Source organism: Hemiscyllium ocellatum, chromosome 36 (assembly GCF_020745735.1).
Source record: "Hemiscyllium ocellatum isolate sHemOce1 chromosome 36, sHemOce1.pat.X.cur, whole genome shotgun sequence".
NCBI classification, from domain to species: domain Eukaryota; kingdom Metazoa; phylum Chordata; class Chondrichthyes; order Orectolobiformes; family Hemiscylliidae; genus Hemiscyllium; species Hemiscyllium ocellatum.
Genome location: NC_083436.1, coordinates 46,470,861 through 46,496,483, shown reverse-complemented (window position 1 = coordinate 46,496,483; position 25,623 = coordinate 46,470,861). Strand labels below are relative to the sequence as shown.

Sequence of the window (25,623 nt, the reverse complement as noted above, 5' to 3'; positions counted from 1 at the left end):
ACACCCCCAGATTCTATGAACTACCTAAAGTACACAAACCAGACATCCCACTCAGACCCATAGTATCACTACCAGGGACACCATCACACAAACTGGCTAAAGAACTACAGCAGAAACTGAAACACCTGATCAGCGGATCCAGACACTCTATACAGTCAACACAGGAATTCTTGGACATCATCAGAAATATACACATAGACAAGGAAGAAACCATGGTCTCATTCGATGTAATGGCACTGTTCACCTCTATCGACAAAACCCTAGCCAGAGAAACAATAGCCAACCTGCTGGACATACAGAACAGACAACAGGACGGGGAACCTATCATCAAAGACTGCATACTCAAATTACTGGACATGTGCCTCACAACACACTTCACATTCAACAACCAAATATATGAACAAATCAACGGCACACCCATGGGCTCACCCATCTCTGGACTCATAGCAGTAGTGGTAATGCAAAGGTCAGAACAAACAGCCTTACCGCAAATTCAACCCAAACTCTGGGTCAGATACGTGGACGATACCTTTGTAATCATTAAAAACACAGAAATAGAGAACACACACCGGATCATCAACGCCACACTCACAGGAATCCGATTCACGAGAGAGGAAGAAAAGGACAACCAGCTCCCATTCCTACACGTGATGGTACAGAGAACACCAAACGGAGAATTCACCACAAAGGTATACAGGAAAGCCACACACACAGACCAAGTCATAAACTACGAAAGCAACCACCCCAACACACACAAAAGAAGTTGCATCAAGACACTGTTCAAAAGGGCCACAACACACTGCAGTACACCAGAACTGCAAAAAGAGGAAGAACACCTATACAAGGTATTCACCAAAAACGGATACCCGCGCAATTTCATCAACAGATGCCTAAGGGAAAGACAACGGAACGAGGACATGCCGCAACCCAAAGGACTAGCCACACTACCATACACCAAGAGCATTTCCGAACTGACAGCCAGACTGCTGCGACCACTAGGACTCATAACAGCACACAAACCAACAGCCACTCTCAGACAACAACTCACCAGGACGAAGGACCTGATACCCAGCATGAGCAAAACCAATGTAGTGTACAAAATCCCATGCAAGGACTGCACAAAACACTACATAGGACGAACAGGAAGGCAGCTAATGATCTGCATCCATGAACACCAACTAGCCACGAAACGACACGACCAGCTATCCTTAGTAGCCACACATGCAGATGACAAGCAACATGAGTTCAACTGGGACAACACTACTATTATAGGACAAGCCAAACAGAGTACAGCCAGGGAATTCCTAGAGGCATGGCACTCATCCACAGATTCAATCAATAAGCACATCGACCTGGACCCAATATACCGGCCACTGCAGCGGACAGCTGGAACTGACAACGGGAAGCGGCAGATTCAAACCACTATAAATGCCGGAGGAAAGATCACAGAAACGCTTCACAGGAGGCTCCCAAGCACTGAGGATGTCACCTAGACAGGGGACGAAACGTCTGCAACACAAATTCACAGCTTGGCGAACAGAACTGCAAGGACAAATAAGTGGCCAATGGAAACTTAACCCTGAAAAGTGTGAAGTGATACACTTTGGAAGAAGTAATTTCACAAGGAAATATCCAATGAACAGTATTACATTAGAAAGTTCTGTAGAACAAAAAGACCTTGGAGTGTTTGTCCATAGATCTTTGATGGTAGAAGGGCAAGTTAGTACAGTGGTGATAAAGACACACGGGAAACTTGCTTTTATTAATCGAGATTACAAAATCAGGGAAATCATGAGGGAGTTGTACAGATCTTTGGTGAGACCACAGTCATTGTACTGTGTGCAATACTCTCTCCACAGATGCTACCGGCTCTGCTGAGTTTTTTCAGCAATCTCTGATTTTATTACTGTGTGCTGTTCTGATCACATTACAGGAAGGAAATGATTGCAACTGGAGGTGGTGCAGAGGAGATTCACCAGGTTGCTGTCTGGAATGGAGAATATAAGTTATGAGGAAAGGTTGGACAAGTTTGGGGTTTTCATTGGAGCAGAGGATTCTGCGGGGGGATTGGATTGAGATGTATAAGATTATGAAGGGCCTGAACAGAGTGGATAAGGAGCAGCTGTTCCCTTAGTTTAGGGATCAGTCAGAGGGGACATAGGTTCAAGGTGACAGGTGGGAGATTTAGGGGGATGTGAGGAAAAACATTTTTACCCAGAGGGCAGTGACAGTCTGGAATGCCCTCTCTGGGGGGGTGGTAGTGGCAAATATTCTGACATGCTTTAAAAGGTACTTGGACAAGCACTTGGCAATGATAGCATTCAAGGTTACAGCTCAAGTGGTGGTAGGTGGGATTAGGTTGAAGGTCAGGAGTTTCTCTTTTGTTGCTGCAGACTCATGGGCCGAAGGGCCTCCTCTGCACTGTATAATTACATGATACACACGCCTCACTTCCATGAACTTGGCCCGTAGCCTTGAATATTATGACACTTCAAGTGCACAGCCAAGCACCTTTAAAGGTTGCGATGTTTACTTCCTGGACTTGCTGCCAGGCTGTGCATTCCAGACCCTACCACCTTCTGGATGAAAAAGCTTTCCCTCAAATACCCTCTAAACCTCCTATCTTTCAGCTTAAAATTATGCCCCTCGTTATTGAACTTCAACTAGAAGGACCAGCTATTCTCTCCCTTTTCTGTCAAGATTTTACTTGATTCTGATTATCTCGATGCGTCTTCTTCAAGATGAACACTCCTAGCTTCTCCAGTCACTCAATAACCGTCACTCCCCATTGCTGGAACCAATCCCATTAATGCCTTTGCATCCATCCTAAAGTCTTTGCTCAGAACAATACACAATACTCCAGCTATGGCTGAACCAATTTGTTTTTACAGATTTATTATAATTTCCTTGCCTTTGTCCTCCATTCCTCTATTCATAAAGTCCAGGAAAATCTATGATTTATCAACCACACTCTTGACACATCTTGACAACTTCTATGATTTATGCACATATGCTCTCAAGTCTTTCTGCATCAGCAACCCTTTAGAATTGCATACTTTATTTTGTATTGTCTTTACACATTCTTCCTGCTGAAATGGATCACTTCAGAATTCTGTGCATTAAATGTCATCTCTCGTTTGCCTGTCCATCCCACCAAATAGACCATGTCCTTTAACAACATCTTCCTCAAAGTTCACAATAATTTCAAAACATATGCAAATTATATAATTACACCCTGTACAACAGAGTCTAGGGGTTCACCCCTTAATTTCCTGGTTACATTTTCTGATATGCACTCAGAGGGTTAAAAAGTATAAGAGAACAGCAAAAGGCAACATACCTGACACGGATCACCATTAACAGCATCCACTTCACCAATTAACTCTGAAAAGCACAACAAGAACATCTGTTGGTAATCCCATACAGATAGATAAAGAATGTGTATTGTTGTGAATGCTGTCTTCATTGTTTTCCATTTGAAACACACATTAAATAATGAATTATTTCATCAAAATAAATCAGCAAAGAATACTCCAGGTGGATTGGTGTCACAGGCTCATGCTGGTGCAGCTCACCATATGGCTAACACTAATCGTACAGGGAATTCCAGCACACACACAGGTCATTTGGTACAACTAGTTCAGACCAGATTATACACCACCTGAGCCTTCTTCCAATCAACTTAATCTTCAATTCCTCTTCTCCTGCATAATTTAATTACCTCCCTCTTAAATGTGTCAAGGTTATTTATCTCAGCTACTCCATGTCATAACAAGGTTTGTATTCTGACTATTTACTGCATAAAGACTATAACGATTGGTCACACTGTTTGAAAACTGATATTTCAAAAAAGGCAAAGCCGTTGTTTTCAGTCCCCGTTTCTGTATTCTGATATTTATTTACGTCCTCTACCCGGCAACTGACTGAAGCTGAGCTGGATCACTTCCAAATGTTTTCTGTGTTGCCCATGAGACCACCTTTTAAACATTCCTTCCATTACCTTCCATTACCAAGGGTGTCTACTTGCACCTTTGGGTTTAAATGGCAGAACATGGGGATTAATGCAAACTCCTAATTATAAATAAATTGACAGTTGAATAGGTAGAGACTCACCCTGTGGTTATTGGATTCAGAGATATTTGCTGTGAACTCTAAAAATAACAATAAGTTTGTGCAAAAAATAATTCCAGTTTTATTCTGCAATAGGGTTAGGGTTTTCTGTGGTAGAATACGGTCGAAAGGTTCTGAAGAACAATTAGACTTGACTCAAAAATGTTAATTCTTATTTCTCTCTCGATGGAGCTCCCAGACTTGCTGAGATCCTTCAGCATGTGCTATTTTTATTTCAGATTTGAAACATTCTCAATATTTTGCTTTTTATTTATTATTTACAGCAGAAAAGTGTGGTTACCTAAATGTAAAGATTGAAGCCTAAGGAAAAAATATTTCAAACACCTACAATCATAATAGGCATTGTGAAAAATGGCAGGAAGCAGGTGTAAAATATTAGCATGTGATAACTGTCTGGTGTTACTTGATCAATATTACACTGTTGTTTGATTTGCTCAAATTAGCTGGTGTGTTCCCATATAGCAACACTGACAATATTGACTGTAAAGCATTTTGAAATGTCTAGTGTCTGTGAAAGTCACTGAATAAATACAAATCTTTCTTTCTGATTGTACACAGGTTGTTGGCATTAACTAAGGAATAACTTCAGTTCCTAAGAAATGGGCACAATTACTGTGGTTATTGGATGTTAGACTTTTGTGGTGCAGTGGTAGTGCCTCTATATCTGAACCATGAGGCCTCAGTTCAATTCCCATCCATTCCAAAAGTATGTAATAACATGGATGTAGATTGATTGCTGAGCAAACATCATCTTCCAAGCCCACAGCCATGACCAGTACCATTTAGAATGACAAGGGAAGCAGATACATGGAAGTTCCCTCCCAAGCCCTTCACCATCCTGGCTTGGAAATATATCACCATTCCTGTAGTGTCACTGTGTCAAAACCCTGGAACCCTCTCCCTAACAACACTGTGGATCCACCTGCAGCATGTGGACTGCAGTGGTTTAAAAAAGCAACTCACCACCATCTTCTCAAGGACAACTAGAGATAGGCCATAAATGCTGGCCAAACCAGGGATGCCCATCAGTGCATTAAAGACATTTAAAAGTTGTCGTCTTTACCTGGTTTGGTCTACATGAACCTCCAGAGCCAGTTTTATGTGATTGACTCTGCACTGTCCTCTGAAAGCCAAGTAATTAGGCATGGACAGTGTGGCCTAATCAGCAAAACCCGCATTCCATGACAAAATCACTAAAAATAACACAGGTTCCTTATCCTTATTTTGTAATCTATCTGTTCAGAGATGTTATTACACAGTGAGTTTGGAGAAGATTTGTAGCTCAGGTTGAGGTTCTGGGTATAAGTTTGCTCGCTGAGCTGGAAGGTTTGTTTTCGGACGTTTCGTCACCATACTGGGCAACATCGTCAGTGAGGGTCCAGATGAAGCATTGTGGTATGGCCCGCTTTCCATTTATGTGTTTGGGTTTCCTTGGGTCAGTGATGTCATTTCCTGTGGTGACATTAATTCCTGGTCTTTTTTCGGGGGTGGTAAATGGGATCCAAGTCAATGTGTTTGTTGATAGAGTTCTAGTTGGAATGCCGTGTTTCTAGGAATTCTCATGCATGTCTCTGTCCGAGGATGGATGTGTTGTCCCAGTTGAAGTGGTGTCGTTCCTCATCTGTACGTAAAGATACTAGTGAGAGAAGGTCATGTTGTTTTGTGGCTAGTTGATGTTCATGTATCCTGGTGGCTTGTTTTCTGCCTGTTTGTCCAAGTAGAAAACGCCGATGTACTTGCTCCCCTTGTCATTTGAAATGGTACTGGTAGTGGCTGTGGGCTTGAAAGATGATGTTGAAGGAGTCTCGGTGAATTTCTTCTCCGAATCTTGTAGAATGAACGCACTGCTGCTACTGAGCATTGGTGTTGGAGGCAGTTGGTGAAAGCAATGGAAATCAAGTGGCTGCTTTGCCCTGGATGGTGTCAAGCTTCTTGAGTGTTGTTGGAGTTGTCCCCACCCAGGCAATTAGGGAATATTCCACCACATTCCTGATTTGGGCCTTGGGATGAGTGACCTGCTGTAGTATTTGTAGCCTGTGGTCTGCCCTTGTAGCCGCTGTGTTTATATAGTTGGTCAATTCAGTTTCTGGTCAGTTGTAACCCAAGGATGCTGGCATTGAATTGAATTAGATTTATTGCCCCATACTCACACAAGTACGGTGAACAGTTTAAAAAGTTGCTACTTACGGCACCATTTTTGGTACAAGGCATGTAAGCAAAGGATCTTACTAATTAATTTGAAAAATAAAGAAATTAAAATAAAGTTCAGCATTACAGTCCTTCAAGCAGACCACACTGGGCCTCACTACCAAACCATGCTGGGCCTCATCACCAGGCCACACTGGGCCTCACTACCAAACCATGCTGGGCCTCATCACCAGGCCACACTGGGCCTCACCACCAGACCATGCCGGGCCTCACCATCTGACCATGCCGGGCCTCACCATCAGACCAAACCAGGTCTCACCATCAGACCATGCTGGGCCTCACCACCAGACCAGACCTCACCACCAGATCACACCAGGGCCTCACCATCAGACCATGCCGGGCCTCACCACCAGACCATGCCAGGCCTCACCACCAGACCATGCCGGGCCTCACCATCAGACCATGCCGGGCCTCACCGCCAGTTCACACCAGTCATCACCATCAGACAAAACCAAGCCTCACCACCAGAGCATGCCAGGCCTCACCATCAGACCAATCCAGGCCTCACCACCAGATCACACTGGGCCTCACCACCAGACGACACCAGGCCTCACCACCAGATCACACTGGGCCTCACCACCAGATCACACTGGGCCTCACCACCTGACCACGCCAGGCCTCACCACTTGACCACGCTGGGTCTCACCACCAGACGACACCAGGCCTCACCACCAGATCACACCAGGTCACGTCACCAGTGCACGCTGATTTCTACCTGGGGTTGCCTGTTCTCACCACCGCTACAGATGCCAGGGACCTCACTTTCCACTACTTTGGGCTTGCTTACCCATGATGACTGCACTGTGCTGGGCATGCTCTCCTCTCCAGAGCCATCTTCAGTGTCAGTGGTAGTGGAAAAGTCAGTGATGGTAATATTACTGAATGATGGTTTGATTCTCTCCTATTGAATACGGTCACCACCTATCACAAATCTTACTTGTCTATTATCAGCCTAAGCCTGGATATTGCAAATTTGATCTCTCAAAGTGCAGCACCCATACTTATCCAGATTAAACTCCATTTGCCATTTCTTTGCCCTTATCTGCATCTGATCTATATCCCAATGCATCCTCTGAAACTTTACACTATCCACAGCTCCACTGGTCTTTGTGGTGTCTGCAAAATTATTAGTACACCCACCTACATTTTCATCCAAGCTTTGATGTCACACTTGGTCGAATGTAGCCTTGATGTCATGGGCTGTCACTTCCACCTTACCTCTGGAATTCAGCTCTTTTGTCCATGTTTAAACCCAGGTTGTAATGAGATCAGGAGCTGAGTGACCCTGGGATAACCCAAACTGGGCATCACTGAGCAGGTTATTGCTGAGCAAGTTCTGCCTGATAGCACTGTTGATGACACATTTCATCACCTTACTGATAATTGAGAATAGATAAAAGCAGGAATTTGCAGGGTTGGATTTGTTCATTTTTGTTCATAGAATGTATCTAGGCGATCTGCCACATTGTTGTTTAAATGTCAATATTGAAGCTGTCCTGGAACAGCTGGTCTTCGGGTATGGCAAATTCTTGGTGCTGAACATTGTGCAATCATTGGCAAACATCCCCACGTCTGACCTTATGATGGAAGGAAGGTCATTGATGAAGCAGCTGAAGATAGTTGAGCTTAGGATACTACCCTGAGGAGCTCCCGCAGAAATGTACTGAAGCTGAGATGACTAATCTCCAACAATCAAAACCATCTTCCTAAGAGTCATGTATAACTCCAACCAGTGGAACATTTGCCCACAATACCCATTTATTCTACTTTCGTTAGGGCTTCTCAGAACATAGAACATACAGCACAGGAACGGGCCTTTGGCCCACAATGTTGTTTAATTTGGCGCAAAATACATTCCTTCTGCCTGCCCTTGGTCCATATTCCTCCATTCCTTACATATTCATGTGCTTATCTAAGAGTTTCTTAAATGCCCTATTGAATCTGCCTCCACCACCACCTCAGAACCACGTTCTACATACTTACCACTCTGTGTAAAAACTTGTCCTCACATCCCCTTTGAATTTTCTCCCTCTCACCTTAGACAATAGACAATAGACAATAGACAATGGGTGCAGGAGTAGGCCATTCTGCCCTTCGAGCCTGCACCGCCATTCAATATGATCATGGCTGATCATTCCTAATCAGTATCCTCTTCCTGCCTTATCTCCATAACCCTTGATTCCACTATCGTTGAGAGTTCTATCCAACTCTTTCTTAAATGAATCCAGAGACTGGGCCTCCACTGCCCTCTGGGGCAGAGCATTCCACACAGCCACCACTCTCTGGGTGAAGAAGTTTCTCCTCATCTCTGTCCTAAATGGTCTAGCCCGTATCTTTAAGCTGTGTCCTCTGGTTCGGCACTCACCCATCAGCGGAAACATGTTTCCTGTTGCCAGACTGTCCAATCCTTTCATAATCTTATATGTCTCAATCAGATCCCCTCTCAGTCTTCTAAACTCAAGGGTATACAAGCCCAGTCGCTTCAGTCTTTCAGCGTAAGGCAATCCCGCCATTCTAGGAATTGACCTCGTGAACCTACGCTACACTCTCTCAATAGCCAGAATGTCCTTCCTCAAATTTGGAGACCAGAACTGCACACAGTACTCCAGGTGTGGTCTCACCAGGGCCCTGTACAGCTGCAGAAGCACCTCTTTGCTTCTATATTCAATCCCTCTTGTTATGAAGGCCAGCATGCTATTAGCCTTCTTCACTACCTGCTGGACCTGCATGTTTCCCTTCATTGACTGGTGTACAAGAACACCCAGATCTCTCTGTACTGCCCCTTTACCTAAATTGATTCCATTGAGGTAGTAATCTGCCTTCCTGTTCTTGCCAAAGTGGATAACCATACATTTATCCACATTAAACTGCATCTGCCATGCATCTGACCACTCACCTAACATGTCCAGGTCACCTTGTAATCTCCGAACATCCTCATCACATTTCACCCTGCCACCCAGCTTTGTATCATCAGCAAATTTGCTAATGTTATTGCTGATACCATCTTCTATATCATTAACATATATTGTAAAAAGCTGCGGTTCCAGCACGGATCCCTGCGGTACCCCACTGGTCACTGCCTGCCATTCCGAAATGGAGCCGTTTATCACTACCCTTTGTTTCCTATCAGCCAACCAATTTTCAATCCAATCTAGTACTTTGCCCCCAATACCATGCGCTGTAATTTTGCTCACTAACCTCCTGTGTGGGACTTTATCAAAAGCTTTCTGAAAGTCCAGATACACTACATCTATTGGATCTCCCTCGTCCATCTTCAGAGTTACATTCTCAAAAAATTCCAGATTAGTCAAGCGTGATTTCCCCTTCATAAATCCATGCTGACTCTGACCTATCCTGTTACTACTATCCAGATGTGCTGTAATTTCATCCATTATAATAGGCTCCAGCATCTTTCCCACCACTGAGGTCAGACTAACTGGTCTATAATTTCCTGCTTTCTCTCTCCCACCTTTCTTAAAAAGTGGTATAACATTAGCCACCCTCCAATCCGCAGGAACAGACCCCGAATCTATCGAACTCCGGAAAATAATCACCAACACATCCACGATTTCTCGAGCCACCTCCTTCAGTAACCTGGGATGTAGACCATCAGGCCCCGGGGACTTATCAACCTTCAGACCTAACTCTCCAACACCAAATCCTGGCAAACACAGATTCCCTTAAGTTCAGATCCTTCAGTCACTGTCACCTCAGGGAGATTGCTTGTGTCTTCCCCAGTGAACACAGATCTGAAGTACCCATTTAATTCTTCTGCCATTTCTTTGTTCCCCATAATATATTCCCCTGTTTCTGTCTTCAAGGGCCCAATTTTAGTCTTAACCATTTTTTTGCCTTGCACATACTTAAAAAAGTTTTTACTATCCTCCTTTATATTATTGGCCAGTTTACCTTCATACCTCATTTTTCCTCTGCGTATTTCCTTCTTAGTAATCCTCTGTTGCTCTTTAAAAGCTTCCCAGTCCTCAGTTTTCCCACTTGTCTTTGTAATGTTATACTTTTTCTCTTTTAACTTTATATGTTTCTTAACTTCCCTCGTCAGCCACGGCCGCCTATGCCTCCTCCTAGGATCTTTCTTCCTTTTAGGAATGAACTGATCCTGCATCTTCTGCATTATACACAGAAATATCTGCCATTGTTCCACCACGGTCATCCCTGCTAAGGTATTGCACCATTGAACTTTGGCCAGCTCCTCCCTCATAGCTCCATAGTTCCCTTTATTCAACAGAAATATTGTCACTTCCGATTGTACCCTCTCCCTCTCAAATTGCAGATTGAAGCTTATTGTATTATGGTCACTACTTCCCAATGGCTCCTTCACTTGGAGGTCCCTGATCAGTTCTGGTTCGTTGCACAATACCAGATCCAGAATTGCCTTCTCCCTGGTCGGCTCCAGCACCAGCTGTTCTAAGAATCCATCTCGGTGGCGCTCCACAAAGTCTCTTTCTTGAGGTACAATACCATCCCGATTCTCCCAGTCTACCTGCATGTTGAAATCCCCCATAACAACTGTAGTAACATCTTTGTGACAGACCAATTTCAGCTCTTGATTCAACGTACATCCGACATCCAGACTACTGTTTGGGGGCCTGTAGATGACTCCCAAGAGGGTCTTTTTACCCTTCGGATTTCTCAGCTCTATCCATACTGACTCTACATCCCCTGATTCTAGGTCCCCCCGCACAAGGGACTGAATATCATCACTTATCAACATGGCCACCCCACCCCCTCTGCCCGTCAGTCTGTCCTTACGATAGCACGTGTAGCCTTGAATATTCATTTCCCATGCCCTGTCCACTTGAAGCCACGTCTCAGTTATCCCCACAATGTCGTATCTGCCAATTTCCAAAAAAGCTTCAAGCTCATCCATCTTATTTCTAATGCTTTGTGCATTCATGTATAGTATTTTTAATTTGTTACTGCTCTCACCCTTCCCATCAACTCCTATTTCACTCAACCTTATAGCATGATCCCTTTCCGAGTTTTCTGCCTCATTGATACAGTTGTCTTTCTTGACTTCCCTTGTTCGAACTTTCCCTTCAATTTCCTTTTTAAACATCCAGTTTGTCCTCTTCCTCCCCCCACCCCCCGCGACTTAGTTTAAACGTAGCTGTGTTGCAGTAGCAAACCTGCCTGCCAGAATGCTTGTGCCCGACCTATTAAGGTGCTAACCATCTCTCTTGTAGAATTTATGCTTACCACAAAACATACCCCAGTGATCCAAGAACTTAAATCCTTGCTTCCTGCACCAGTTCCCCAACCGCACATTCAAGTCTATTATCTCCCTGTTTCTGGCCTCACCAGCCCAAGGAACTGGAAGCAAACCGGAGATAACCACCCTGGATGTCCTGCTTTTCAGCCTTCTTCCTAGTTCTCCGAAGTCCCGCTGTAGTATGTTCCTCCTCTTCTTCCCGACATCATTTGACCCGACATGTACCACCACCTCTGGCTCTTCACCTTCGTCCTTGAGGATTTCCCGCACTCTGTCCGCGATGTCTTTCACCCTGGCACCAGGAAGGCAACACACCATCCTTAAATCCCGTCTGCTGCCACAAAAACCCCGGTCAGTTCCTCTCACTATGGAGCACCTATTACCACGGCTCTGTGTCCGACTCTTCTGCTCTGCCTCTGCACCAACGTTTGATTGACAGACCTGGCTGCCTTGCGGACTGGCAGTGTCATCAGTCTCTACTGTTTCCAAAAGCTTCAACTTGTTCCTGACAGGTACTTCCCCTGGTGTCTCTTGCACCTGTCTCCTCTCTGCCTTCCTCATCGGCTGCTCTCTTCTGGTATGGTCGGTGTAATAACCTCGCTGAAGGTTTTGTCCAGAAAGATCTCATTCTCTCGGATGAGCCTAAGATCCTCGAGTTCTTTCATCAGCACTGCAATATGTTTGGTCAATAGCTGAATGTGCACACACTTTCCACACTTATACGAGCCAGACACACCAGAGTCGTTGACCTCCCACATCAAGCACGTAGCACACTGAACCAGCTAGGCAGTCATGTCTTCACCCTCTTCAACTGTGGCGTAATCACTTCACTCAACCTCCTTGTCAAAGACTCCTGAGCTGAAGCCTCACTCTTCAATTAAAAACTTCTTTAGACCCTCTTTTTGTGGCAAGTCTGTGGACTCTTAATTTAGGTTAGAGGAGGAGGGAGGGAGGGAGACCCTATTTTGTAGGACCTGGGGTTTAGGACACACCCACTCTAATAGCAATCACTTACCTTCCTGACCGGCTTTGCGCTCCGCCTGAACTTCCGCCCAGCTCCCGCCGCTCTCTGCTGCGAAAAATCCATGGCTCCTAGTATTAGATATTTGAATTTTGGGAAAAAGATTCTGACTGTCAACCCTATCTATGAATCTCATAATTTTGTAGATTTCTATCAAGTCTCCCCTCAGCCTTTGCTGCTCCAGAGAAAACACCCCCATTTTTCTAGCCTCTCCTTACAGCTCATACCCTCTAATCCAGGCAGTATCCTGGTAAACCTCTTCTGCACCCTCTCCAAAGTCTCCACACCCTTCCTGGAATGTAGTGACCACAATACTCTAAGTGAAACACAATCAAATTCTTATAAAGCCGCAACATGACATCCTGTCTATTTTACTCAATGCCCTGACCAGTAAAGACAAGCATGTCAAACTTCTTTACCACCCTATCTACTTGTGTGGCCATTTTCAGGGAGCTGTGGACTTGAACCCCAAGATCCCTCTGAACATTAATGCTGTTCAGGCTCCTGCCATTAACTGTATACTTTTCCTTAACATTTGATCCCCCAAACTGCAGCACCTCACACTTACCTGGATTACACTCCCACTTGCCATTTCTTTGCCCTGATCTGCATCTAACCTATATCCCAATGCATCATTTGACAGCTTTCTACACTATCCACAATTCCACTGATCTTTGTGTTGTCTGCAAAATTATTAATACACCCAACTACATTTTCATTCAAGTTTTCATATATATATATATATATATATATCACAAACAGCAGAGGTTCCAGTACAGATCTCTGTGGAACACACTTCTTGATGTCACACTTGGTCGAATGTGGCCTTGATGTCATGGGCTGTCACTTCCACCTCACCTCTGGAATTCAGCTCTTTTGTCCATGTTTAAACCCAGGTTGTAATGAGATCAGGAGCTGAGAGACCCTGGGATAACCCAAACTGGGCATCACTGAGCAGGGTATTGCTGAGCAAGTTCTGCCTGATAGCACTGTTGATGACACATTTCATCACCTTACTGATAATTGAGAATAGACAAAGGCAGGAATTTGCAGCGTTGGATTTGTTCATTTTTGTTCATAGAATGTATCTAGGCGATCTGCCACATTGTTGTTTAAATGTCAAAGTTATAGTTGAACTGGAACAGCTTGCCTAGGGGTATGGCAAGCTGTGGAGTGTACATCGTCAGTATCATTACCAAAACACAGTCATGACCCATATCATTTGCAGTATCCAATGTCTCCAGTTAGATATCACAATGGGTGAATTGACTAATGACTGACATGTGTGATGTCAGGGCCCTCTGGGTGGGACCATGATGAATTATCCACTTGGCACATCCAGCTGAAGATTGTTGAGACTGCCTCAGCCCAATCTTTTGCATTAATGTACTGTGCTCACTGAGGATATAGATAATTGTGCAACTTTCTCCTCCAGTGATTTGTTTAATTGTCCAATAAAATAAGTTACAGATTGCATTTGAGTACAATTTTGCTTCTGATGGCCTACAGCCTCTCAATTCCGGATGAAAAGTCGATGTTCCTGCTCCTCGGATGCTGCCTGACCCGCTCTTCCAGCACCACTCTAATCTAGAATCATGCCCTTCCCTCAACCAAATCTCAATCACAATAACATCATACTCCCAGGTACTAATCCAAGCCCTAAGTTCATCTGCCTTACCTACTACACTTCTTGCATTAAAACGGCACGGTGGCACAGTGGTTAGCACTGCTGCCTCACAGCGCCAGGGACCTGGGTTCAATTCCCACCTCAGGCGACTGACTGTGTGGAGTTTGCACGTTCTCCCCGTGTCTGCGTGGGTTTCCTCCGGGTGCTCCGGTTTCCTCCCACAGTCCAAAGATGTGCGGGTCAGGTGAATTGGCTATGCTAAATTGCCCGTAGTGTTAGGTAGGGGGTATATGTAGGGGTGTGGGTGGGTTGCGCTTCAGCGGGTCGGTGTGGACTTGTTGGGCCGAAGGGCCTGTTTCCACACTGTAAGTAATCTAATCTAATCTAAAAACAAATGCACCTCAGCCCACCTGTCCCTTTGCGTTCATCATTTGCTCCCTGCCTCCTCTTCACCTTAATCACACTGACTTCACTATTTAGTTCCTTACAGGCTTTAGTTACCACCTCCTTACTGTCCACTAACCTCCTCATTTGGTTCCCATCCCCCTGCCACATCCGTTTAAACCCTCCCCAACTTGTAACAGTCCCACCTCCGCCAGAACCGGTCCCAATGTCCCAAAAATCTGAACCCCTCCCTCCTGCACCATCTCTCAAGCCACGCATCATCCTGCCTATTCTTTCATTTCTACTCTGACTCGCACGTGGGCACTGGTAGCAATCCTGAGATTAATCCTTCTGAGGTCCTACTTTTTAACTTGGCTCCTAACTCCCTCAATTCTTCTTGTCAAGCCTCATCAATGTTTTACCTATACCATTGGTGCCAATATGCACCATGACAGCTGGCTGTTCACCCTCCCCCTTCCGATCGTTCTGCCACTGAGCTGAGACACTTTCAGGGGAGCGAGTCTCATTAGCCACTCTTTATAGCTCTTCTTGTGACTTTCTGTTGACCTTTAAAATTCTCCCAATCCTTTAGCTTCCTGCTGGCTTGGCCACTTTGTATGCCTTGTCTTTCAATGTGATAGCCTCCCTTCCTTTATTTCCTTAGACACCCATAGCAGTTTACTCCTTTTCCCACAGTCCTTCCTTTGCACTGGTGTATAATTTTGCTGAGCACTTTGAAAAAAAGTCCTCCACTTCTCATCAACTGTCCCACCATAAAGTCTTTGCTTCCAGTCTATTTGAGCTATCTCCTCACTCATCGTATTGTAGTCTCCTTTGTTTAAGCACAGGACCCTAGTATTGGAGTTATCTTCATATTCTCCATTTGTATTCTAAATTCAACATACTGTGGTCACTCCTTCCAAGAGGATCCCTAACTATGAGGTCATTAATTATTCCTGTCTCCATTACAAAAGACCAGATCTAGGATAGCTTGCTCCCTTATCGGTTCCATTACATACTGTTCAAGAAAACTATCGCAGATACACTCAATGAACTCCTCCTCAAGGCTACCCTGACTGATCTGGTTCGACCAATCGACATATAGATTAAAACCCCCATGATAATTGCCAATTTTGTCAGAGCAGGTCTCCATTGTGTCTGGTACGGACTGAAAACAGATATCTCGTGGCCTGTTAATTTTCTCCCAGAGTATAATTTCTAAAAGCTTTACCATTATTCCCATTGAACTGATTAGTTTGTAATTACTAAGTTTACCCTGAAGAAGGGTGTAGTATGTGCTCCATTCTCCAGGCCTTTTGTTAACATTCTTCTGTTAAAGATTGCAGCCAGCACTGATATGTAAGTACTATCTGTAGTTCTCGCAACTAAGGATGTATCCCATTTCAAAGAGATCACCTATCCAGTTAAAGTACTACTCTTTCTAGTGACCACTCTTTTTCTAGCTTTATCTCATGTGGTATCTTGGGACATAGACAAAATACGGGAAAGTATAGACCAGTTAGCTTAACTTTTGTAGTGTGGAAAATGCTCATGTCTATTAGTAAGTCATCTCGATAGAAATTGTCCCATTGGGCAGATGCAGCATGGGTTCATGAAGGCAGGTCATGCTTAACTAATCTACTGGAATTCTATAAAGACATTACGAGCACAGTAGACAACAGGGACTCATTATATGTGGTGTATCTAAATTTCCAAAAGGTACTGCACAAAAGGCTGCTGCATAAGACAAAGATGCAAGGTGTTATGGGCAATGTATTAGCATGGATAGAGGGTTGGTTAAACAACAGGAAGCAAAGAGTGGGATAAATGGGTGGTATTCTGGTTGACGATCAGTGACTGGTGGTGTGCCTCAGGAATCAGTGTTGGGACCACAATTATTCATAATTTACATTGATGATTTGGAGTTGGGGAGCATATGTAGTGTCTCAAAGTTTATGGATCACATTAAGATGAGTGGTAAAGCAAAGTATGCAGAGGATTGTGAAACTTCACAAAGGGGCACAGATAGTTTAAGTGAGTGGGCAATGGTCTGGCAGATGGAGTACAATGTTAAGAGGTGAAGTCATCCATTTCAGTAGAAATAACAGTAAAAAAGACTATTACTTGAATGGTAAGAACTTACAGCATGCTGCTGTGCAGAGGGACCTGGGTGTCCTTGTGCATGAATCATGGAAGGTTGGTCTGCAGGTACAACAGGGAATTAGGAAGGCAAATGGAATTTTGTCCTTCATTGCTGAAAGGATTGAGTTTAAAAGCAGGGAGGTTGGAGATCCAAGATGGCGGCGACTCAGCAAGTCTGAGTCTACAGAGCCCTTCCCAAAACCTGGGAAAAGTGGGTTTCCTGCCCCCACCACACTTGCCAAACCACCCAAAAAATTCTTTAATCTTAATTAGCTGCTGAATATTATATTTAAACAGTCTAATACTGAGTGGATAATGAGTAAATCAAAGGGACCCCGCAGCTCTCAGAAAACAAAGACCCCTCCCCCACCCTCCTCTCCTCCAGCTTGGAAAGGATCCTAAAGCTATGATTCATGAAGGATCCAAGATTATGTTATTTCAGGACTTCTCCCCGGCTTTGGCACGAAGAAGGAAGGCGTTTGATGAGGTGAAGAAATGTTTAAGGGACTTAGATATTCAATACACCTTACGCTACCCAGCGACGTTATGCTTTACCCACAAAGGATCCGAGTATAATTTTAGATCATCAGAAGAGGCCAAGAAACTTTTAGACTCGGTTAAATAAATCGTAAGAGACAATTTATGTTGGCTTGCCTCTCCCACACTCCGTGGGGAGAAATGGATACTTTACTTTTGCCTCTGGGAGCGGGGTTGTCTTCCTGCTATGTTATTATACTTAACTGTAATCTGTTGGAGTTGTAATGTTATAGTTATGTGTGTTTGTACGTGGCATTGATGCTATTAGATATACTCAGGTATGGGTGAGGAGGGGTGGGGGTGCGGCGCTCACTGTTAACTCTAGCTCGGTATTATATCTAAATCCTATTAAGGAGCGCCCGGGTTGAGGGGGAGAGGATATGGTGGAACGTTGGAAAGGTAGTAAGGCCCCCTGAGAACAAGGGGGAGGATCTCCATTCAAACATGTTTAATTTTTTTTGTTCTTATTGTTTGGAAATAACTTCCTTTTTATCATACTGTTATGAGTGTATTAGAGAACATTTTCTCTTATTTGAAGGATGTAAGCGACTCAACTATACACTCTGGATGATTGTGGATTAGTTGAATTTTGATGATTATATATTTAAGATCTATTTTTATATTAATGTTTGTGCTTGAAAATTCTGCTTATTTTTGTAAATTTGTCAAAATGTTAAATTCCCAATAAAAATATCTATAAAAAAAAAGTAGGGAGGTTATGTTGCAGCTGTACAGGGTGCTGGTGAGGCCACACCTGGAGGACTGTGTGCAGTTTGGTCTCCTTACTTGAGAAAGGATGTATTGACACTGGAGAGAGTGTAGAGGAGGTTCATTAAATTGATTCCGGATTTGAGGGAGTTGGCTTTTGAGGAAATACTGAGTAGACTGGGATTATAGTCATTGGATTTTAGATGAATGAGGGGAATGTTACAGAAACATACAAAATTATGAAGGGAATGGATATGATAGGAGTAGAATGGATGTTTCCACTGGCAAGAGGAACTAGGACAGGAGGGCATAGCCTCAAAATGAGGGGGAGCAGATTTAGGACTGAATCGAGAAGGAACTTCTTCACCCAGAGGGTTATGAATCTATGGAATTCCCTGCCCAGTGAAGTGGTTGAGGCTTCCTCAGTAAATGCTTTTAAAGTTAAGATAGATAATCTTTTGAACAGTAAAGGATTATGGTGAGAGGGTGGGTAAGTGGAGCTGAAGCCACAAAAGGTTCAGCCATGATCTTATTGACTGGCAGAGTGGGCTCGAGGGGCCAGACGGCCTACTCCTGCTCCTATAGTCTTATGTTCTTAAGTAAATGTTCTATGTTGCTAACAACAATTAAATCCTGAAAGAATGAGATCTTAAACTTCCATTAATTTGTTTGCACTGTCAAAGAGGTTAAATTATTAAAGGAATATTTAGGCTGAAATGGGCAGGAGTTCACTTCTTATGGCAAGCTTAATTTGCATTTACAATGCAGATACAGAAATGTCAGCTGGTTCAAAGGTAAACCTCATAAGAAGGTGCCATTTGTGAAGCTAACAAGAGGTGATTGTAGAGACCAGCACGAAGGAAAAGGTGCTGGGGAAACGGAAAGGTCTGAAGGTGGATAAATCATCTGGAATAGATGGGCTACACCTCAGAAAGAGACAGTTGAGGAGATTGTAGAGGCACTGGTGGTGAACTTTCAGGATTCATTGGAGTCAGGGACACTACCAGAGAATGGAAAATGGATAATGTAACATCCCTATTTAAGAAGGGAGGGAACAGAAGATAGGAAACCATAGGCTGGTTAGCCTGACCTCAGTCATAGAGTCATAGAGATGTACAGCACAGAAATAAATGCTTCGGTCCAACCCATCCATGCCGACCAGGTAATCCAACCCAATCTAGTCCCATCTGCCAGCACCCGGCCCACATCCCTCCAAACCCTTCCTATTTATGTACCCATCCAGATACCTTTTAAATGTTGCAATTGTACCAGCCTCCACCACTTCCTCTGGCCACTCATTCCTTAGAAGTACCACCCGCTGTGTGAAAAAGTTGCCCCTTAGGTCTCTTTTATATCTTTCCCCTCTCACCCTAAACTCATAGATGTAGGTTTGCTCGCTGAGCTGGAAGGTTCATTTTCAGACGTTTCATCACCATACTAGATAATATCTTCAGTGGACCTCCCAACGAAGCACAGCTGATGATTCCATCTTTCCATTTATATGCTTGGGTTTCTTTGGGTTAGTGATGTCATTTCCCATGGTGATGGCATTTCCTTTGGTGATGTCATTTCCTGTTCTTTTTCTCAGGAGGTGATAAACCGGGTCCAAGTCATTGTGTTAGTTGATAAAGTTCTGGTTAGAATGCCATGCTTCTAGGAATTCTCATGCTTGTCTCTGTTTGGCTTGTCCTAGGATGGATGTTTTGTCCCAGTCGAGGTGGTGTCCTTCCTTATCTGTATGTAAGGATACTAGTGAGAGAGGGTCATGTCGTTTTGTGGCTAGTTGATGTTCATGTATCCTGGTGGCTAGTTTTCTGCCTGTTTGTCCAATGTAGTGTTTGTTACAGTTTCTTGCACAGTATTTTGTAAATGACATTAGTTTTGCTTGTTGTCTGTATAAAGTCTTTCAAATTCATTAGCTGCAGTTTTAGTGTGTTGGTGGGTTTGTGGGTTACCAAGGGGTCTGAGTAGTCTGGCAGTCATTTCTGAGATGTCTTTGATGTAGGGGAGAGTGGCTAGGGTTTCTGGATGTGTTTTGTCTGTTTGGCACGGTGGCACAGTTGGGGCAGCACGGTGGCACAGTGGCTAGCACTGCTGCCTCACAGCGCCTGAGACCCGGGTTCAATTCCCGCCTCAGGCGATTGACTGTGTGGAGTTTGCACATTCTCCCCGTGTCTGCGTGGGTTTCCTCCGGGTGCTCCGGTTTCCTCCCACAGTCCAAAGATGTGCGGGTCAGGTGAATTGGCCATGCTAAATTGCCCGTAGTGTTAGGTAGGGGGTAAATGTAGGGGTATGGGTGAGTTGCGCTTCGGCGGGTCGGTGTGGACTTGTTGGGCCGAAGGGCCTGTTTCCACACTGTAAGTAATCTAACTTGTTGCTGAGAAATCTGCGGACTGTGTTCATTGGGTACCCATTCTTTAAATACACTGTATAGGTGATTTTCCTCTGCTCTGCATAGTTCCTCTGTGCTGCAGCGTGTGGTGGCTCATTGGAAAAATGTTCTGATGCAACTTCATTTGTGGGTGTTGGGGTGACTGCTTCTGTAGTTCAGTATTTGGTCCGTGTGTTGTTTTTCGGTAGACGCTGGTTTGAAGTTCCCCATCGGCTGTTCGTTCCACTGTGACATCTAGGAATGGCAGTTTGTTGTTGTTTTCCTCCTCTTTAGTGAATTTATGCCAGTAAGGGTATTATTGATGGTCTTGAAGGTTTCATCTAACGTGTTTCATTTAGTGATGACAAAGATGTCATCCTGAAGACCATTAAAAACATTAAGATAGAAGAGGATGAAATAATGGTTTCCTTTGATGTAACCGCCTTATTCACATAAATCAACATCAACCCGACCAAGGAAACACTGACTACACTATTAAAAGGCTCAAAGACACATACACCAAACACCACCAACTTCATCAGCAAGGACAGTATCATCAAGCTAGTGGACCTATGCTTTACCACACACTTCACCTTCAACAACAAAACCTACAGACAAACCAACAGAACACCCATGGATCTCCGATATCAGGGTTCTTAGCAGAGACAGTAATGCAGAGACTCAAACACACAGCTCTGCCAACCATCCAACCCAAACTTTGGGTCCGCTAAGTGGATGACACTTAGGAAATTACATCACCATAAAAATGACATCACCACAGGAAATGATATCACCAACCCAGGTTTAATTGGAAGCACACTAGCTTCCGGAGTGTCGCTTATCACCTGATGAAGGAGCGACGCTCCAGAAGCTAGTGCTTCCAATTAAACCTGTTGGGACTATAACCTGGTGTTGTGTGAATTTTAACTTTGTACACCCCAGTCCAACACCAGCATCTCCAAATCATATCTGGATGAAGGGACTGACAGCATTGTTGCTAAGTTTGCAGATAACACAAAAATAGATGGAGGGGAGAGTAGTGTTGTGGAGTAGTAGTGAGAAGGCTGGAGGGGCAAATCACGTTGAGGAAGTGGTGAAACTGCAGAAAGACTTGGAATGGGCAAAGACCAGGCAGATGGAATACAATGTGGGAAATTGTGAGGTTATGTGCTTTGACAGGAAAAATAGAGGCATGATTATTCTCTAAATGGGGAAAGGAATCATATAAAAGGAGAAAGGAGTAAAAGCTTGTGCTGATAGGATACGATAACAGTTGGTGGGGAGAAGGGGGGAGGAGGTGAGAAAGATTATGTGGATCATAAAAACCAGCAACTGGGATAATGGCCTGTTTCTATACTGGAACATTCTATACAATATACCTGATGTTTCATTCTGACAATACAGCGAGGACAACAGAAATAGTCATGTTTCATAATCTGAATGACTAATCCATTAATTCATTTTCTGAACTAATAAATTGTCAAGATTTATTGTTTATTTTGCAAATCAATGTTTGTGACTGAGTATCTCAAACTGTTACCTATTAACGTAAATTCTTAAGGTAAGTCCAATTGATTTTAAAAAAGCAGCATACCCAGCTTCTGAACCAGAAGACCCAGGTTTAACTGTGTAATGACATCTCTGAACAGGTTAATTTAAAAACAAAGATAAGTTAAATTGAGATGGAATAAATGTCCCTGGAGTTTAATAAGCAGTTTTCATTGTTCCTTCCTGTTGGATAAAAGAGATGGTAATTGATAAAATAAAAATTCACTGAGTGTTGAGTCATCATAGTTTAGTTAAACAGGTTTATTTTTAACTCTTTAATATCTTAAGATGGATTATCCTTTCTAAATCCAAATGATAACCTCCTGACAAAAATTGGTGTTAATTTTTATTAAACCAGAGTTCCCTGTCAAAATAATAGTGAGGCTCATCATTCTTGCCATTATCTCTACGTAAGTACCAAAGCAACTTCTGATCAGGGTGGAGGCAGAGTAAAATTATAAAATCTAACATTGCTGATCGAATTGTGCCATTCCATAAGACTGTCTGATATAGGAGCAACATTAGACCATTCGAGTCATGTATCTGCTCCACCTCTTGATCATGGCTGATATGTTTTCTAACCTCATTCTCCTGCCTTCTCCCTGTAACCCTAGATCCCCTTACTCATCAAGAACCTATCTGTCTGTCTTAAATACACTCAATGACTTGGGCTCCACAGCCCTCTGCAGCAATGAGTTCCACAAATTAACCATCTCCTAGATGAAGAAATTCCTCTTCATATCATTTCTAAAAGGAACTGCACTCTGAGGTTGTGTCTTTGGATCTTAGTCTCTCGTGCTAGTGGAAACATTTTCTCCACGTCCATGCTATCCACTGAGTACAGACCTAGAGTCCTCAGCCACTTCTCATATGACCAGGATCGTTCTTGTAAGCCTCCTCTGGAGCCCTTCCAAGGTCAACCTTCCTTAGATACAGGGCCCAAAACTGCTCACAATATTCCAAACATGGTCTGACCAGAGCCTTATACAGCCTCAGCAGTACATCTCTGCTCTTGTATTCTAGCCCTCTGGAAGTGAACACTAACATTGTGTTGGCCATCCTCACTGCCACTGACCCTGCATGGTCACCTTAACAAAATCCTGAACTAGGACTCCCACGTCCCTTTCAGTTTCCGATTTCCAAAGCCTTTCCTCATTTTGAAAATAGTTCATGCCTCTATTCTTTCTAACAAATTAGAAAACCTCACATTTCCCCACATCATATTCCAACTGCCACTTCTTTGCCCACTCTCCTAGCCTGTCCAAGTCCTCCTGCAGCATTCCTTCAGATGTATTTATGCAATTTGTCTCAGTTTCTGGATTATAACCATAACTCTATGACATTAGTGAGCATAGAAAAGTAGAATACAGCAGATCAATGCTTGGCTCAAGAGATGGTGTGGAGGGAGGCCTTTACATTCCTGGTGCAATTGATCCAGGGAGAGGTGGGACCTTTAGCCAAGATGAACATGTTGCACCAAAAGCCCAGCAGGGATCAATGCCCCATGGGGAGGCGTGCCAGTGCTGTGGAGAAAGGTTTGAATTAACTTGTCCACTGGTTCTACATTCTCTGAGTTTATACATTGGCTTTTTTTTAATGGGGCATTTTATTGAAGGTTTTTGAAAATACAGATTACATTAACTATATTACCATCATTGACTCAGTTACTTCCTCAAAAAATTCAATTGGATTTCCTATGAAATACCTATGCAAGTTAAATCCATTTTTCAACGTTTGTTCAATCTCTCCAGCTGACTGGTGTACAATTCCCTACTGTCCCTTTTCAATATAGGAATTACACGAGGTATCCATTGGTACTCTGATAGTACACCTTTTTCTAATGAATAATTGAGTGACACGTAGAAATGTCTCTGTCATCTCTTCATTAGATTTTTTAAAACAGTTGGATGCAATTTACCTGGACCAGGTGTTTTATCCTTTTTGAAGAGAAAATGCTGGAAAATCTCAGCAGGTCTGGCAGCAGCTTTGACAAAGGGTCAGTTAGACTCAAAATGTTAGCTCTTTTCTCTCTTTACAGATGCTGCCAGACCTGCTGAGATTTTCCAGCATTTTCTCTTTTGGTTTCAGATTCTAGCATCTGCAGTAATTTGCTTTTATCATTTTTGAGTTTGTTTTAGTTCATTCAATGTAATACTTCATTTATAAAAAAAGAAAGCAATTATCTAATTGCTTCTCTCACCATTCATTGTTAGTTAAGAATGAGATTAAATCTATGGCACTGAATGACATAGGGTCAGATGGTGTGGAGTCTGTGTGGGTGGAGTTGAGGAACCTCAAAGGCAAAAAAAACATAATGTACAGACCTCCCAACAGTGGTCAGGACCAGGGATGCAAGATGTTCCAAGATGTACTAGATGGGCGGCACAGTGGCACAGTGGTTAGCACTGCTGCCTCACAACACCAGAGACCTGGGTTCAATTCCCGCCTCAGGCAACTGATTGTGTGGGTTTGCACATTCTCCCTCTGTCAGCGCCGGTTTCCCCCCACAGTCCAAAAATGTGCAGGTTAGGTGGATTGGCCATGCTAAATTGCCTGTAGTGTTAGGTGAAGAGGTAAATGTAGGGAAATAGGTCTGGGTGGGTTGCTCTTCGGAGGGTTGGTGTGGACTTGTTGGGCCGAAGGGCCACACTGTAAGTAATCTATCTATACTTAAAAATAGATACAGTATGTCGGCAAGGCCACGGTGATCATGGAGGACTTCAATATACAGGTGAACTGGGTGAATAATATTGCTGGTGGATTCAAAGAAAGGGAATTCATGGAATGATTACAGGATAGCTTTCTGGAACAGCTTGTGATGGAGCCCACAAGGGAGCAGGCTTTATGTAATGAGCCAGACTTGATAAAAGATCTTAAAGTAGGGGAAACACTTAGGAGGCAGTGATCATAATATGATGGAGTTCAGTCTGCAGTTGAAAGAGAAGGCAAAATCGGATGTAATGGTGTTACAGTTAAACAAGGTAATTACAGGGGCATGAGAGAGGAACTGATGAAAATTGACTGGAAGCAGAGCCTAGTGGGGAAGACAGTAGAGCAACAATGGCAAGAGTTCCTGTGTGTAATTGAGGACACAGTACAGAGGCTCATCCCAAAGAAAAGAAAGATTATCCAAGGAGAAGTTAGGCAGCCATGGCTGACAAAGGAAGTCAGGAAATGTATCAAAGGAAAAAAGAGACAGCCGATAAAGTGGCCATGAGCAGTGGGAAATCAGAAGATTGGGAAGACTACAAAAACAAACAGAGGATAACAAAGAGAGAAATAAGGAAGGAGAGGATCAAATATGAAGGTAGGCTCGCCAGTAATGTTAAAAATGATAGTAAAAGTTTCTCTTAATATATAAGAAACAAACGAGAGGCAAAAGTTGATATTGGGCTGCTCCAAATTGATGGGAGATAAGCAAATAGCTGAAAAACTTAATAAATACTTTGTGTCAGTCTTCACAGTGGAAGACATGAGTAATATCTCAACAATTAAGGACAATCGGGGCAGAATTGAGTATGGCAGCCATTACAAAAGAGAAAGTGCTAGAAAAGCTAAAAGGTCTAAAAATCGATAAATCTCCTCGCCCCGATGGGTACGTCTTAAAGTTGAGAGAGAGATGGGTGAGGAAATAGCAGACGCACTGACGGTGATCTTTCATAGTCATAGAATCACAGAGATGTACAGCACGGAAACAGACCCTTTGGTCCAACTCG

At 43.5% G+C, this 25,623-nt stretch overlaps 1 protein-coding gene across 2 annotated transcripts in view; it reads right to left on the bottom strand.

The window, feature by feature from the left end:
• LOC132833233 (clathrin light chain B-like) overlaps nucleotides 1–25,623 on the bottom strand; it is a 66,839-nt gene that overhangs the window by 21,282 nt on the left and 19,934 nt on the right. For both annotated transcript variants that reach the window (XM_060851345.1, XM_060851346.1), the window contains one exon: nucleotides 3,341–3,384. In XM_060851345.1, coding sequence (XP_060707328.1) covers nucleotides 3,341–3,384 — 44 coding nt within the window. The remainder of the gene's footprint in view (nucleotides 1–3,340; nucleotides 3,385–25,623) is intronic.